Genomic DNA, 15,352 nt, shown 5'->3' with positions numbered 1-15,352 from the left:
AGTGAGAGTGACACTAAATGTTAAGAAGGTGTTGTTACCACCACCATCATCAAATGACATAAACTCTGGAACTGGAAAGGGGGTCAACAGCAGGATGGAAAAGTCAACTAAAAGCTAACCCAGAGGAAACACTCCAAAGTTCTTAAATGAGAGTAAGAATAAATTGTATGCATCACCTTCATAGTATGATCTCTGTTGAGCCCCTAATTAAACTGTCCAGATATCTTGCCCCTGTCCCTTTGTGCACCTGCTGCTATGCTCTCCCTTGCAACTAGGGTAAGGTTCATTGAAAAGCGTGTGCTGAGCAATCAAGTCTGGAAAATGTCACCCAGAGGTCCCCACAGTGCTCTGGCAGAAGATCACTGATATTCCAGCAACTGCTTCCATCTGCCTTTCTACCACAGCTTCAGGTCAGAGTTTTTTAAAGGAGTAAAGGAGCAGGTGGAGTTTCTTTCGTTTCCCCCATAAGTTGATACAGGGAAATCTGCTTTAAAAAATCCCAAATCTATTATACAGTGGTACCTCAGGTTACAGACGCTTCAGGTTACAGACTCTGCTAACCCAGAAATAGTACCTCGGGTTAAGAACTTTGCTTCAGGATGAGAACAGAAATCGCACGGCAGCACAGTGGCAACAGCAGGAGGCCCCATTAGCTAAAGTGGTACCTCAGGTTAAGAACAGTTTCAGGTTAAGAACGGACCTCCAGAACGCATTAAGTTCTTAACCCGAGGTACCACTGTACTGTAAACCAGAAGGAAGAAAAGGAAGAAATCTCTTGTAGAAATAAGCTTCTCCATCCCACATAACTGATAGAAGAGACAGTGTTGAGCACTGAGAGGCTGGAGTTGAGTCTTTCGTTTGTGGTAACTGGAGGGGCAGTCATCTTAATAATGGCTCCTCATTCTTTGAAATGTTTCCTATTGGCTCACTAGGGAGGTCTGCCTGGTATCTTCATTCATATCATTTACATCCCCAACAGAAATACTTCTAGTTACCTATGCTTTTAAAAAACTACCGTATTTTTCGCTCCATAGGACGCACTTTTTCCCCTCCAAAAATGAAGGGGAAATGTGTGTGCGTCCTATGGAGCGAATGCAGGCTTTCGCTGAAGCCTGGAGAGCGAGAGGCATCGGTGCGCACCGACCCCTCTCGCTCTCCAGGCTTCAGGAAGCTATCCGCAAGCCTTGCAAGCCCGGTGGGAGTTCCCGCGGGCTTACAAGGCTTGCGGGCAGCAGCCTGCAGCCCCGGCGAGTGTCCGCAAGCCTTGCGCGCCCGGCAGGAGGTCCCGCCGAGCGCGCGAGGCTTGGGGCAGCAGCCTGTCGCCCGAAGCATGGGGAGCCCTCCGGAGGGCTCCCCATGCTTCGGGCGAGTGTCTGCAAGCCTTGCGCGCCCGGCAGGAGGTCCCGCCCAGCGCGCAAGGCTTGGGGTGGCAGCCTGTCGCCCAAAGCACGGGGAGCCCTCCGGAGGGCTCCCCGTGCTTCGGGCGAGTGTCTGCAAGCCTTGCGCGCCCGGCAGGAGGTCCCGCCGAGCGCGCGAGGCTTCGGGCAGCAGCTTGTCGCCCGAAGCACAGGGAGCCCTCCGGAGGGCTCCCCGTGCTTCAGGCGAGTGTCTGCAAGCCTTGCGCGCCCGGCAGAAGGTCCCGCCCAGCGCGCAAGGCTTGGGGCTGCAGCTTGTCGCCCGAAGCACGGGGAGCCCTCCGGAGGGCTCCCCGTGCTTCGGGCGAGTGTCTGCAAGCCTTGCGCGCCCGGCAGGAGGTCCCGCCCAGCGCGCAAGGCTTGGGGCTGCAGCTTGTCGCCCGAAGCACGGGGAGCCCTCCGGAGGGCTCCCCGTGCTTCGGGCGAGTGTCTGCAAGCCTTGCGCGCCCGGCAGGAGGTCCCGCCGAGCGTGCAAGGCTTGGGGCGGCAGTCTGTCGCCCGAAGCACGGGGAGCCCTCCGGAGGGCTCCCCGTGCTTCGGGCGAGTGTCTGCAAGCCTCGCGCGCCCGGTGGGAGGTCCCGCCGAGCGCGCGAGGCTTGGGGCGGTAGCCTGCAGCCCGAAGCACGCGAGGCTTGGGGCGGCAGCCGCGGGGGGGGGAATAATTTTTTTTATTCATTTCCCCCCCAAAAAAACGAGGTGCGTCCTATGGACCGGTGCGTCCTATAGAACGAAAAATACGGTACTAATGCAGGAATTTCTTCTTCTTCTAGCAGTTTTTTAAAAAAATTCTTGTCTTATCTGCTTTATTTTATTGTTTTCTATTGTGTGTGTGTTTTAAAGTAGTGCAGGATTCAAAATATGACACAGATTTTTAAAAACTGCTTCATAACCACCAAAGTCTCACCTACGTATCAGTTTTGAAAGAGTAAAAATGCATTCCCACCTGTGAGGTGGCCGGTTTTGCTTTGCAAAAATTGGGAGAATTAAGATGGAACTTTCACATTTAAACAACCTCAGGCGGCATATACTTTGCTGTGAAACTTATGGATCCCTGATTAAGTAATTCCAGTCAGCATTCATCAGAGCCTTGTGTAGAAAGAATGTGGATGTGCGTTATTTAAATATGATGTTCGTCTTGCATTGCCTTTTCTCCATAGGAACTCACAGGAACATTCATAGGGTACTAATGAGAGGAAGCTTGCTTAGTTCCATCCACGTAACTGCTCCATGTGTTTTCCAGATCATTGTCTGGGCCTCTGAAAAAATTATTTTGAATAAGCAGATCTAGTGTCCTCAATGTGAGACCCTGGGTCACAGAACTTTGCCCTCATGTTCAACTCAAAACACACACACACACACACACACACACACACACGCCTACTCATGGGTTACTGATATTTATTTTCCTATGACAATGATATATGGAACAGAACAGACTGCATACTGTTGCCAATAGTAAACCAGGAGAGAAATTCTCAAAAATGTTTAGTTAAAGTAGCATTTGGCTTATAAACAGTGGGTAAGGGATTAGAAGATAGGGCCAGGGGAGACCGTGAGAAAGCCACCAATTCTAAGCAAAATGAGCCCTAATCAAGCTGGTCTTTCAAGGGGTATTTTTAGGTCCCACTGAGATCCTATATTATAGCACAGCTCTGTTGATGGGAAAAATGCTTATTAATAATAAATCCTGGCCACGGAAAACTGACATGGAAGAGTAAGGTTAACAGCACTGCTAATGCAACTATTGTCGAAAAGAAGGCCGCCAATGTGAATTGGGAATGATAGAAGGCACAAGACCACAGAAAGTTAGGGGTAGGAAAGTCCCAGTGAAGTTGATCCTCCACCATTGACCTACATTAACCAGCAGCTGCTCTTCAGGGGTTCAGACACAGTTTTCTCCCAGCCCTACTCTAGAGATGCCAAGGACACAACTTCTGAATGGAAAGCATGTACATGAAGCCCTAAACTACAATCCTTCCATTAATCTAGCAACACAAGACTGATTTTTTGCAGGGAGTGGGACTACCCTTTACACCTAAGCCTGAAGAAAGTTCCTTGAAAGGCTGTTTGTTAGGACAGTGGTCTGATCCTATGCAGAGTGAAAAGCTATTGAAATAATTGGGCAAACTGAAACTTGTTGAAATTTACTGATTTCTCAGGGACATCAAGATTATTTCTGGAGTATGCTACATAGGCTGCTATTCAACTAAGCCAGATTCAGAGCAGACCCACGGAAATAAATGTTTTTCGTTGGATATCACCCATAAAGTTGAACCCGTAAGAACCTAGCAAAAGGCAGAACTTGTACAAGAGAACCACCAGCTCCTCAAGACACTCATAATGTTCATTCATCTTCCATCTGAGACCTTGGGCTCGACTTTATTGATTTGATTTATAACAATCACAGGAATCGATACTAACAACAGGCCTCAGGTGGCACTCAGATCTCCCCCCCCCCGTCTAGTCATGTGACTAGTTTTTGCCTGTTAGAGGCCCTCTGCGAGTTGGTCTTAAAGCTACAGCAATATATACTGAATAATCTAAAATTAAAAAATTCTAGGCACATTTGCAATCAAGGGGGTGGGGATGTTCTGTTGCTTGGAGGTAGCCCTATAAATGGAAAATGAGCGGGTTGGATATTTGACCCGTTTGCTGAATTTTGCTTGAGGAAGTGAGCACGCTGGGAAAAAACAATCCATGGAAGTCTTATCAGAGAGAGAAAAAGTCATTAATGTGAAACGCCTTGAGCTGTTCTTTTGCCCCTCAGAAATGCATTGCTGGCAAACCCCAAGTGGCTTCTTGGTTTTTCTAAACTGAAATTAAAGAGTTCTTACCTAGCAAAAGGTGAATAGGGAAGAGATGAGGCTCCAAGGCGTGAGCACCATTTGAAACAGCAGTAAGCCCTGGGATTGGGGGGGGGGGGACACTGAAGGGCTTGCTAGAAATGGACTGGTATAATATGAAATTGCACCGATTGCTAAAAATTATGTGATATGATGACCCCAAACAGGAAGCAGGCTGGACCAATTCACACAAACGTCAGGATGTGCAACACAGCAATTATTATAACTACAACTTTTTTTGGGGGGGGGGGTAATTAAGAGCAGATATCTAGACTCCGGGTCTGTCCATAAGCAGAGCATGCACTTTCTGAACATCACCATTTAATCCACATCAAGGCAGTCTACAGTGATATTTGAAACAGCAGCTGATGTTTTGCAGGGTGCTGCTCACAAGCAGAAGCGGAGATGTCAGGACAGACGTGACAGTTATGTCAGCGCTGAGCAGTGACACAAGTGTGCTACAGAGGTTGGATGGCATTCAGAGCTGCACACCCAGAAGCTCTCAAAACTTAGGTTTGCTTTCCTCCCCAGTACACCATTGCTGCAATTAACTTTTTTTTGCCTGATCAAAATTAAGGGGCTGCATTCAATGTTGTGTGAGCAGATTCCTGCCGGTACAATGGAACTTCCCTTTCCTCTGCTCCACCTGAAGCGCCTCCACAAACTTTTCTGGGTGTGTGCGTCCCTCAACCCTCCAAAGCAGATTTGGCAAGGGGAGAGATGATCAAGTTCTTTTGCACAAGCGGCATCTGTTCTGCTTGTGCACAGACATGGTTGCCTACAACCCACCATTACCACTGACATAACCAACAGTACATATCTGCGTGTTCGCAAGAAACAAGAAAGAAAGGCAACCTTTTGATTAATATGGCTGTAATGTTCTCCCCCTCTCTACAACCCTTGAGAGAAACAAAGCATTTATGCACTCCTCAGCTGCCGTACCAGTAGAAAGCATAAGGTAATTTCCCCTTTCTAAGAGTAGGTCCTTCCTTCGTCACCCTATCATTGTTTTGAAAAACAAAGGGAACAATTTTACTGAACAAACTGCTTGTTTCTCCCCCCCTTGCCCTCTTTCTTCTGGGTAGATTCCAATGATACACTCGTCCTGCTCACCTCCTGCAAACCTTTCCATTATTATGTGCATTTCCTGAAGAGAAGGATAACAAACAGGAATTCAGATCATAAAGCTGCTGCAGTTGTTGTTCTTCAGAATCTGTAAAGTACATTAATGGCAATAACAGTGCACATTAGCCCCGCTATTCAGCAATGTTTTTAGTACCCAGCTGAGTCCAAATATAAGCCCTAATGGCACATAGAGCGTCTTAACAGCAATTTCCAATCAATTTGCTTTTGTATAGCATCTTTCAGACAATGGATCATAAGCAGTTATGCTGGGGGAGAGAGAGAGGAGATAATGAGCTAATGATTTAGGTGAACCAGGGATGGTAGCTTTCACCCAGACGGGCTAGCGGGGGTGGTGTGCGGAGGCAGCACATAGTGGCATTGCGGGACGGATGCAGGCATTTCTCCTGGTCTATTACAGCCAAGGGGAAAACGGAGAGAAGAAAGGGGAAATGGCAGTGCAGCCAGTTCAGCTATAACCGCATTAAACTCTCTCCCACGCCCCCCCCAGATTTGATTCCACAATAGAAGCTAAATCTGAAACCCAAAGTGGATTTGCTGAAACGGTGAGAATACAAAAGCAGGAAAAGGATGCTTTTGACATTTTCTACCTTGAATTCCCAGCATCACCCTCTCACAGGCCTGTACGCAAGCCAAGCTTCTTGAGTAAGTCTACACTGTGGGTGAACGCACAGCATTCCTTCCAGTGGTGCTCTTGTTCTGGCCTGGTTTGGGCAATAATAAACTGAGCTAGGAAAAGCTTTTGACCTGCATATGTAGCCCCTTTGCTCCTCCATTTATGGAGGACAAGTTCCAACCATTAAGCTTCTGTTTCCCACTTTTCTTCCAAAGTGGACATATATCCCCATTTTGTCTGATCACAGACTCCAGAACAAGCCAGGATTCAATAAATAATAAAACAGTAGTGAGTCTACTATGTTTGGTGTGGCAGCCACATTTCTAGGCAAGCATACCAACCCTAGGGGGAGAGAAGATCCCTTGGCCCCCTCAATCTTTGTTAGCAGGGGACTGGGGGCCCCTCAATCTTGAAGGGGCCTGGCATGCAGCTTCAGTAGCTGGCTCTCCAGAGTGCTCAGCCTCCTCCAGATGGTGTGCATCGCATGCAAGATGTCACACACATGCCAGGCCCCCTGTCAATCTTGGGGGCAAACTGGCACCTCTGTTCCGGGTGGGGCATTTTTGAGGGGGAGGTGCACAGTGCCAGCCAATCCTCCCTTCTCCCTGAGGGGAAAGGGTGTGAGGGCCGGTGGAATGGAAACACAGCAATCTTCTTCACTTCTCCTCCATGCCGTGAGTGTTAACTTACACAATGGACTCTGTAAAGGTCAAGTGAACAGGAAATTGAGTATCAGCATGGCTTTGATGCTGGATTAGGTATCTCAGTTTTAGATTCCAGCAGAAAAACAGACTTGTACAAGCTACAAGTTTAGGGAAGGGCAGAGAGAAAGTACTTTCAGGTGTGTTTGTTGTGTTTCTGACCTTTAGATTTTCTTTCCTGATGGACAATCAAGGGGGAAATGTTTAACTCATTGCTATATAAAGGGCTAAGTAAGTGGTTGGAAACTAATTATGGTAAGCAATTGGATTTTTTTTAACCAGTTCCAGGTTGATTTTTATGCCCAGAAATCTTGAAAAGACCTCATGCTGAGCTGTACACATTGGGTAAGTTAGAAATTAGGCCTGAGTTACACTGGACACTCAGACAGCTAGCCATAGTAAAGTGATTGCTTTAAAAGAGTAAAGGATAACTTAGGGTAGCTATTTTCCCCAAAGCATTTTATTTCACCCTTTAGCAATAAGTACCCAATTCTGCTCTATTCACCGTTAACAACTGCAGAATAAACAAACTCCGCAGAATAAGCAAACAAACATGCTTTTTTATTTATGCTAGCTGGGCAGAGAACACAACTGAAATGGAAACTGAAAAACAGAGCCTAAATCTACCTCATAACATAAAGGTCTAATATTTAACTCTTCAAGAGTTATGCCACCATACAGACTCCCCCCCCCCCAGCCTACTGAACCTATGTTATGTTCTTTCAGGTTAGGTCCCGTGGTGACCCGGAAGTACCGGAAAGGGTTACTTCCGGGTTTCACCACTCACGCATGTGCAGAAGCGCAAAATGACATCACGTGCATTTACAGAAGTGGCAAATCGCAACCCGCGCGTGCACAGATGTGCCGTTGCGGGTTGCGCTCTTTTCATGTTGTGAACGGCGCTCCAGAATGGATCCTGTTCGCAACCAGTGGTACCACTGTAATGGAAAATCCATCTTCAATCAGGAAAAGTCTTGAGTAAACAGACTTTTGGATGTGGGGCACTTCCTGATAAGCCTTTTGTTGTGCACTTGCCCCGTCTTATTTACTGAATTTTTCAGAGGGTCCTATTTTGCAATTTCTGATTATTAAAACAAATTGTCATTCTTTAAATGGAGGCCACCATTTAAACATGGACATCTACCATTTCACAAATTAAAAAGACAAACCCTCTCTCTCTCTCTCTCTCTCTCTCTCTCTCTCTCTCTCTCTCACACACACACACACACACACACGTACGTCCTGGTAGGTGGGTATGTGCCATTTGCCCCATCCTGGCTACAAAGTTATTTCAAACCACAGTTTAATAACCTGACTGATCCCAAGCTGGCAACCACACTTTCCCGGCTTGGACAAAAGAGGGAAACATGATTAATTAGAGGCTTCCTGGTTTGACTTCTGCAAAGGAAGGGGTGAAGGGGTGCATGCTTGGGCGTGTATTTTGGATAATCAATATGAGACATGATCATCTGAATGTGGCTTGTCTCCCTCAGTACTTGCTGCACATTTGCTTTTTAATATTGCTCATGTTTCCTCAAGTGTGCTCCAAAATTTCTTTTTCTGACAAGAGTCCATGGACCTCAAGGCCAAGCCAAAACAACAGAGGCTGAAATTCTATACCCACTTACCTGGGAGCATGCCCCCTTGAACTCAAATGGGATTTACTTCTGAGCTGATGTGAATCACTGGGAACATTGTCTATGGGAGAGATTGTGTTTTCTGCCCTCATCCAATGAGAGTTCTTTTTGTTTTAACTCTCAAAGCAGAACGAACAATTGCAGAGCCCACCCACAATGGAACAATGAAAGCGCAAAAGTGGCCTTTGCACAAAGAATTATTAGAAGCCCTCTCTGGAAACCATACAGAGAGAAAGGCTCACTTGAGTATGAGCATCACCTTTTCTGCCAGGATAATGAAAGATGGACAATGAAAAATAGGCAGAAGGGCAACATTCATTTAACAAGTTAACTTCATGGCCTCACTCTTTGTCCCAAAGGAACCCAGGTTTGGTCTGGGCTCACACATGGATTATTACCTCCAAATTATCTGTGAATTAAATCACCTTTTCACCTATCTCAGTATTTTGTTGCTTTCCTAAAGGAATGTTTGTTTGTTTTATTTGCATATAAATTATTTATAGCCCGTTCTTTATGGAATCCCAGAGCAAGGAACAAAGTAATAAAAAAAAGAAAGAACGAGGCATAGAAAAACAATATGAAAAACCCACAAAATCACATAAACAGGTCCAATAAACAACAATTTAACAATTCTGTCATAAGGTAAACAAGCAAAACTACAATAACAGCATGTTGGGATTTCCAATATAGCCGAATAACTAGGTAAAAACAAACGCAAGGTACTGAAACAGATTTAAACAGAATAAACAACCACTGGCTTTAGCAACAGTTCCCATCCTGTTTTTCACTTACGGCAACCCATTCTCTCATCATCTGTCTCTCTTTCAAAGGAGGTCCCATTCTGTGCCAACTTAACTCACCCTGTGGCTTTTGAGCAACTTAACACCTTTCTCTCCTTGCTTTCCAATCCACCCAGGCTCTCACCCTGAGCAGTATGAATTGTTGCACACAAAAAATCCCCACTCTTTATCAACAGTAGCAACAGAGAGGGGGGAACCATCTGCTTTATCTAGAAAAAAACCACTCCATTTTGTTAATGCTATTAGAAGGAACTTGGAGGAATCTCATGCCCTGAAAAGAGATAGGAAACGCTTTGCAGCCCAAGGGCCACATATCCTTTGAGCCATCTTCCGAGGGCCACATGGCATTGGTGGGCCAGGTGAGTGGAAAAACTGGATGGAAAAAATAACACCAATTATTGTACAAACTACTTTTGTACAGTAGGCTACTTTATCCATATCCCTCTTTTTCCTCCAGTTTGAGTTAGGTTAGAGCCTGATCAGAATTATTTGAACCAATGGTTCTATAGCAGCGGCTTAGAAAACGCTGTAGAGTTGGGACTGAAGAATTTTTCACTACTACGGCTATTACAAGGATATGAGCTTCCAAAATTTGTCTGAGAGCACTCACTTCTTTAAATTATTGAGTACAGTTTTCCAAAGTTTGTTATATTTGGATCAGATGGTGTATTTCAGAAATACAGTTTCTTTGCTTTCTGCCAAGTGTATGGTAGTGTGAGGGGGACAAAACGAGACTTGTGAGGTTAACTTTTATTTTGCAGTGAACTTTCTCTCCAAAGCAACTTCTGCTACACACAGCAGCTGGGCTACAGTTTAAGATGACAGCACTGAAGCTATTAATACGTGGGAGCAGATCTGAACCAAATATTTGCTATGAACTTAGAAATCAACCATCTTTCAAAAAGATGTGTCATGTTGAAAATTCACACACAAAGCTCTTCTTACAGTAATGTTCCAAGTTAAAGTTTGTTACTTACATAGGAAAACAAAGAACAGTTTTTTTAGTATCTCTATGAAAAGCCCATAGAAAATGCATTTTATTTTATTTTTTGCTTTCACAGATGTGGCAAACACAACTAAGCATGTCGATCCTGAACCGCTAAAAAGATCTGAAATTTGTTTTCTCTTTTTCACATCCAGCATGTCTGACTTTCCTTATGTACATACGTAGGATGACACTAAAACGGGGGGAAATGTAGTGAAATTTCTATTAAGGGCTTTAGACTGCAATCCACACACTTACTGGGAAGTAAACCTCACAGAACTCAGTGGGACTTACTTCTAAGCAGGCACGCGTAGGACTGTGCTGTTTAAAAGTAAAGATTGAGAAATCTGAGTCTTTAATGCAAGGAACACTGAGAACGTGAGAACTGGGTCTGTGAAAAAGCATTGTTTGGTAATGTGTATGAGAATGATACACCACATTTGCCAGCACTACTTAGTGGTGCTTACCAGCTTTTATTACCTCCAGGATATCACTCAGCATGCAGCACTTGTTTCCAAAGTTCAAGAGAAATCAAACTGAGTGAACTATGGCATCTGAAAAAATGGAAGGAAAGCCTCATTTTTCCTTACAAAACAGTGGCCCTTTCAACTATTAGCTCTGTATCCCTCATCAGTTTACAAGCTTCTGGTGTGGAGTCGAATGCCACCTAGGCAAGACAAAAACCTGACCAGGTTTAGAACTGATTCTGAATGGGCAGCAGCAACAGTGGCATCACATTCTCATGTACTTGATATTAACCAGACTAAGTAAGTAAAAACAGGTTCCAAAGAGCTCCCCGAGAGAAAACGTAAACCAATGAAAAATTTATGGTAGGAAAACTGTTGACTAAACAAAACAAAGCAAAAATCTGCCTTTTCTCCTGCCAAAGCATGTTGTATCACTTAAATTTTAAATGGGACACTTTTTAAAAAGCGTAACATGTTGTTCCCAGGGTCAAACGTGTTTCCGCAGTGAAAGCATCTAAGCAATGATGCCGGGGCCCCGTAACTCTTTTTGGAAAAGTAGGATAATTCACGTACTCAAGGCTGAGAGCACTTACTGCTTAGTGGCAGATAATCTCGCAGGGAGGCTGAGGGAAGGTGGTGAATGTACAAGAAACCCAATGATGTTTATTCCATCCAGCTGCAACCTAACCAGATCTGTGAGTTTCTGTGTCCTGCTAGGGTTGCCATCTAGTGGATACACCACACAGCACATGCAGTCCAATACAAGCATCAAAGATTGACAAATGCTGTCATATTCCAACAAACAACTCCAATTGTTCAAGCCAACTCAAGTTTAATGACCCCTAATCCAGAGTGAAAGGAAGTTAGTAACCGCTGAATGTGGGGAAAATAAAAGGATTTTGGCCAAGTATCTCCCCACGCAAGAATAATAAGAAATTGCCTCAGTCTTGAGGGAAAGTAACTGTCAGAATCTATGATGATGAGCTCAGCCAGCAGTGCATAAAACTCTTAATTTTAGGATTATGGACTTGAGTCCCACCTGGAGAAAAAGATTCCTGCATTGCAGGGGGCTGGACTAGATGACCCTCTTGGTCCCTTCCAACTCTACAATTCTATGATTCTATGAAGACGGCTTGACCGCCAGTAGGAGGCAACAGTGCTCAATATAACTCCTCATGTGAAGGGCATGTACTTTTGACATAAGCCAGTAGTTCAAAAACAGGAATTACTGTTCTTTAAAGACAAGTCTGAATACCTGGCTTCCCACTTGTTTTAATGTCAGTCTCTCAGGATGCATTTACTGGGGCTGTTTCTTGCTGTGTGTTTGCTTTTCGAAAGGCAGGGTATCTTTAACTGTGTTCTCGGAAAACAGAAGATACGTTTAACACCTTCCAATGTGCGTGGTACAGAACACAAGCTGGCTGCAGGGAACAACAGTACGGAGACAGCAGGTCAAAACGCCACCAGAGGAGATGACGGAAAACCCTAAATTGTGTGTAGAAACAAGCCCTCTTTACCCTTACCAGAATCCACATGCCTAGAAAACAGGCATTGACAGCCATGACTGCTGTGAAGTCATATGCTTGAAATTCATTGGGATCTTCTAATAAATATTAGTCTTGCCACTATGTTTGATTTCCCCAACTCCTTTTTGATGGTCTGTACATGCTGGTTTTTGCAAGAAATGTTGGTGTGGTATACCAGTATTTGTTCAGCCATGAGATTCCATTTGAGACGATGCAATTCCAGAAGGGTTTACCCCGCAATTTTCCTGAACTTAGAGAATTTAGGCCTTGATCTTGTTCTCTGCATGTTATTTTGACAGGACCTGCTAGACAATAGAACAAGAACCTTGCTTGCAGCTGTCCTGCTGCATTTTTTAGCACTACCTTTTCAGGTGTTTCCTTACCTCTGGGATGAGGTATTTCATCACAATTTCTTTGCCTTTCTCTCCTAGTTTTTCATCCGGAGTAACTTCATATTCTGCCTGGAAAAGAAAATGAGAAAGGATTAGCTGCTGTGTTTTCTAGTTGGGAAATGTTTAGAGCAGGATTGTTGCATTCTAACAACCAAGGGAACAATTGGAAGATTTCCAAACAGAGCCTGATAATGTTAGAGATTAACATTTTGTTAGGTTATTAAACAAATGTTTCATGCAAATACACACTCTCCCCTCTCCCTCCTCTCTCTCTCTCTCTCTCTCTCTCTCTCTCTCTCTTTCTCTCTCTCTCACACACAAATTGAAGGACAAGGCATTGCCCTCTACATACATCAAGATACTCCAGGAATATTAATATAATATAATATAATATAATATAATATAATATAATATAATATAATAATAATTTTAATAGAATTTATGTACGCTTGATTTTAAGAAAACCTCTTAGTGGTTTACAAAAATATAAAATTATACATCAAAATTATCAATACTAAGACAATTAAAAGCAAGAATTTAAAAATATTCAAAAGATGATTAAAAATCAACCGCAGCTAAAAAGGAATAAGACACATGTAAATTCTACATGTCTGAACAGGCTTGCCCCTGTTTTAAGCAGGCACCAAAAAGAGAATGGTGCAGGCACCTGCCCAACATCAATAGAGGGAGTTTTGAGGGGTAGGTGATGCTACACTAAAGATTGATTTCTTACAAGTGCATAATGAGTATTATGTGGTATCTCTTAACAGCGCCCATTCTGCAAAATGGTTGACTGGGCATATGGTTGATTGGGTAAGGCAATCCTGCAAGTAAACTGGCCCCAAGGTGTTAAGGGCTTTATATACTAATAGTAACACCATGAACTTGCCCCAGTAGGAAATGGTTCAACCCGTACAAATCTCTGAGCAGAGGTGCTACATACTGACAGAGTCTCACTCCTGTCAACAAACGTGTTGCTATATTCGGCACTAACTGAAGTTTCCAGATCAAGCACAATAGCAGCCCAACGTGAAGTGTATTGACACAACGTGAAGTGTATTGATGACACCCAACTCCATCTGTTGATGGATGGCCATCCTGACTCGGCCCCAGACACACTGACCAGATGTTTGGAAGCTGTGGCTGGATGGTTACGTGGGAGCCGGTTGAAGCTACAGTACTTTTCTTTCTATAACACGCAGATTTTTTCTCCTAAAAAGTAAGGGGAAATGTCTGTGCGTGTTATTGAACAAATGTGTGGTCCCTGGAGCCGACTGGCCCGAGTGCAGGGGCAAAAATCAGGCAAAAATCCAATCGCGCGTGTCAGGGAGGAGGGACGCCTGAAGAGAGGAAGCTGTTGCTTTCCTGCATTCTGCCTCAGGGTCTTACTGCCCACCCTCTGCTGTTTCGGTTGCTGTTTGATCAAACGGAACAAAGAGCAAGCAAATCCCCTCCCCTCCAGGCAAGCAGAGGGGAAAGGAAAGGATCGCGTCCTTCCTTCTAATTCCTCTCTGTGCTCCGGTGCTGCTGCGTCCAGGGAAGCATTTTAGGGACTCGCAGGCAGCCGGAAAACATGCAGGTAGGAGAGAGAGAGAGAGAGAAAGAAAGAGAGAGAGAGGGCTGGCTTGGGTGGGTGGGTGGGGAAAAACTTTTGCCTTCCTTTCCTCCCTCCCGTTAAACCCCTCTCCTGCATTCTTAGCCAGCTGTTTCTCTGCACACCCCTCTCGTGCTCCTTCTCCCTTCTGTGTTTTTCCTTCCCTCCCCACTTAAAACGTGGTTACAAAGCACGGATCCACATGGATCCTCAGGATCTTTGCATTGGGTCACCCCAAATTCACCATCAGATCACATTACATGCCCATTGCTACAGCCTGCACCAAAAAAATCATGCACCCACTGTTGCCTGGGGCTGCAATGGTGCAAAAACGTGGTTACAAAGCATGGATCCACATGGATCCTCAGGATCTTTGCATTGGGTCATCCCAAATTCACCATCAGATCGCATAGCATGTCCATGGCTACAGCCTGCACCCAAAAAAATCAAGCACCCACTGTTGCCTGGGGCCACAATGGTGCAAAAACGTGGTTACAAAGCACAGATCCACAGGGATTCTCAGGATTTTTGCATTGGGCTACTCCAAACTCACCATCAGATCACATGTCTGTGGCCACAGCATGAGGCACAAAAATGATACATCCACTGTTTCACTCAGAATTCCCCCCCCTTGTTTTCCTCCTCTAAAAACGATGTGCGTGTTATGGTCAGGTGCGTGTTATAGAGTGAAAAATACGGTAAATCCTTCGAAGACAGAGATCCTGTGGCTGGGACGGGACGATATGTGATTGGGAGGGCAACTCCCATCTCTTGCGGGGGTGCAATTAGTGCCAGCACCGTCCGTTAAGAGTTTGGGTGTAATCTTCGACACCTCCCTTTCCATGGAGGCGCAGATTGCAGCTACAACAAAGGCGGCATTTTTCCATCTCCGCCAAGCTAAGCAGTTGGCTCCTTACCTCTCTCGCCCTGACCTAGCCACTGTGATCCATGCGACGGTCACCTCCAGACTGGATTATTGTAACTCGCTCTACGTGGGGCTGCCCTTGAGACTGACCCAGAAACTCCAGCAGGTGCAGAATGCTGCAGCGAGACTCCTTACGAGGTCTTCGCTGCGAGATCACATTCACCCGGTGCTATACCAGCTGCACTGGCTCCCGGTGGAGTACAGGATCAGGTTTAAGGTGCTGGTTTTAACCTTTAAAGCCCTATACGGCCTAGGACCCTCATACCTATGGGACCGCCTCTCCTGGTATGTCCCACAGAGAAACTTAC

General features: G+C 45.1%; 1 protein-coding gene across 3 annotated transcripts in view; it reads right to left on the bottom strand.

Annotated features, from left to right (window-relative positions):
- Positions 1 to 15,352, bottom strand: part of GRK5 (G protein-coupled receptor kinase 5) — a 159,257-nt gene that overhangs the window by 53,544 nt on the left and 90,361 nt on the right. For all 3 annotated transcript variants that reach the window (XR_013986355.1, XM_081005260.1, XM_081005259.1), the window contains exon 4: positions 12,517 to 12,594. Coding sequence is in view for 2 of the 3 variants with exons in the window: in XM_081005260.1 (XP_080861386.1) it covers positions 12,517 to 12,594 (78 nt within the window). In the remaining variant the exon portion in view is untranslated. The remainder of the gene's footprint in view (positions 1 to 12,516; positions 12,595 to 15,352) is intronic.

This window comes from Podarcis pityusensis, assembly GCF_964106645.2.
Source record: "Podarcis pityusensis genome assembly, chromosome: 5".
In the NCBI taxonomy this organism is placed as follows: domain Eukaryota; kingdom Metazoa; phylum Chordata; class Lepidosauria; order Squamata; family Lacertidae; genus Podarcis; species Podarcis pityusensis.
Note: the sequence above shows the minus strand (reverse complement) of the source record. Positions and strands in the feature narration are given on the sequence as shown.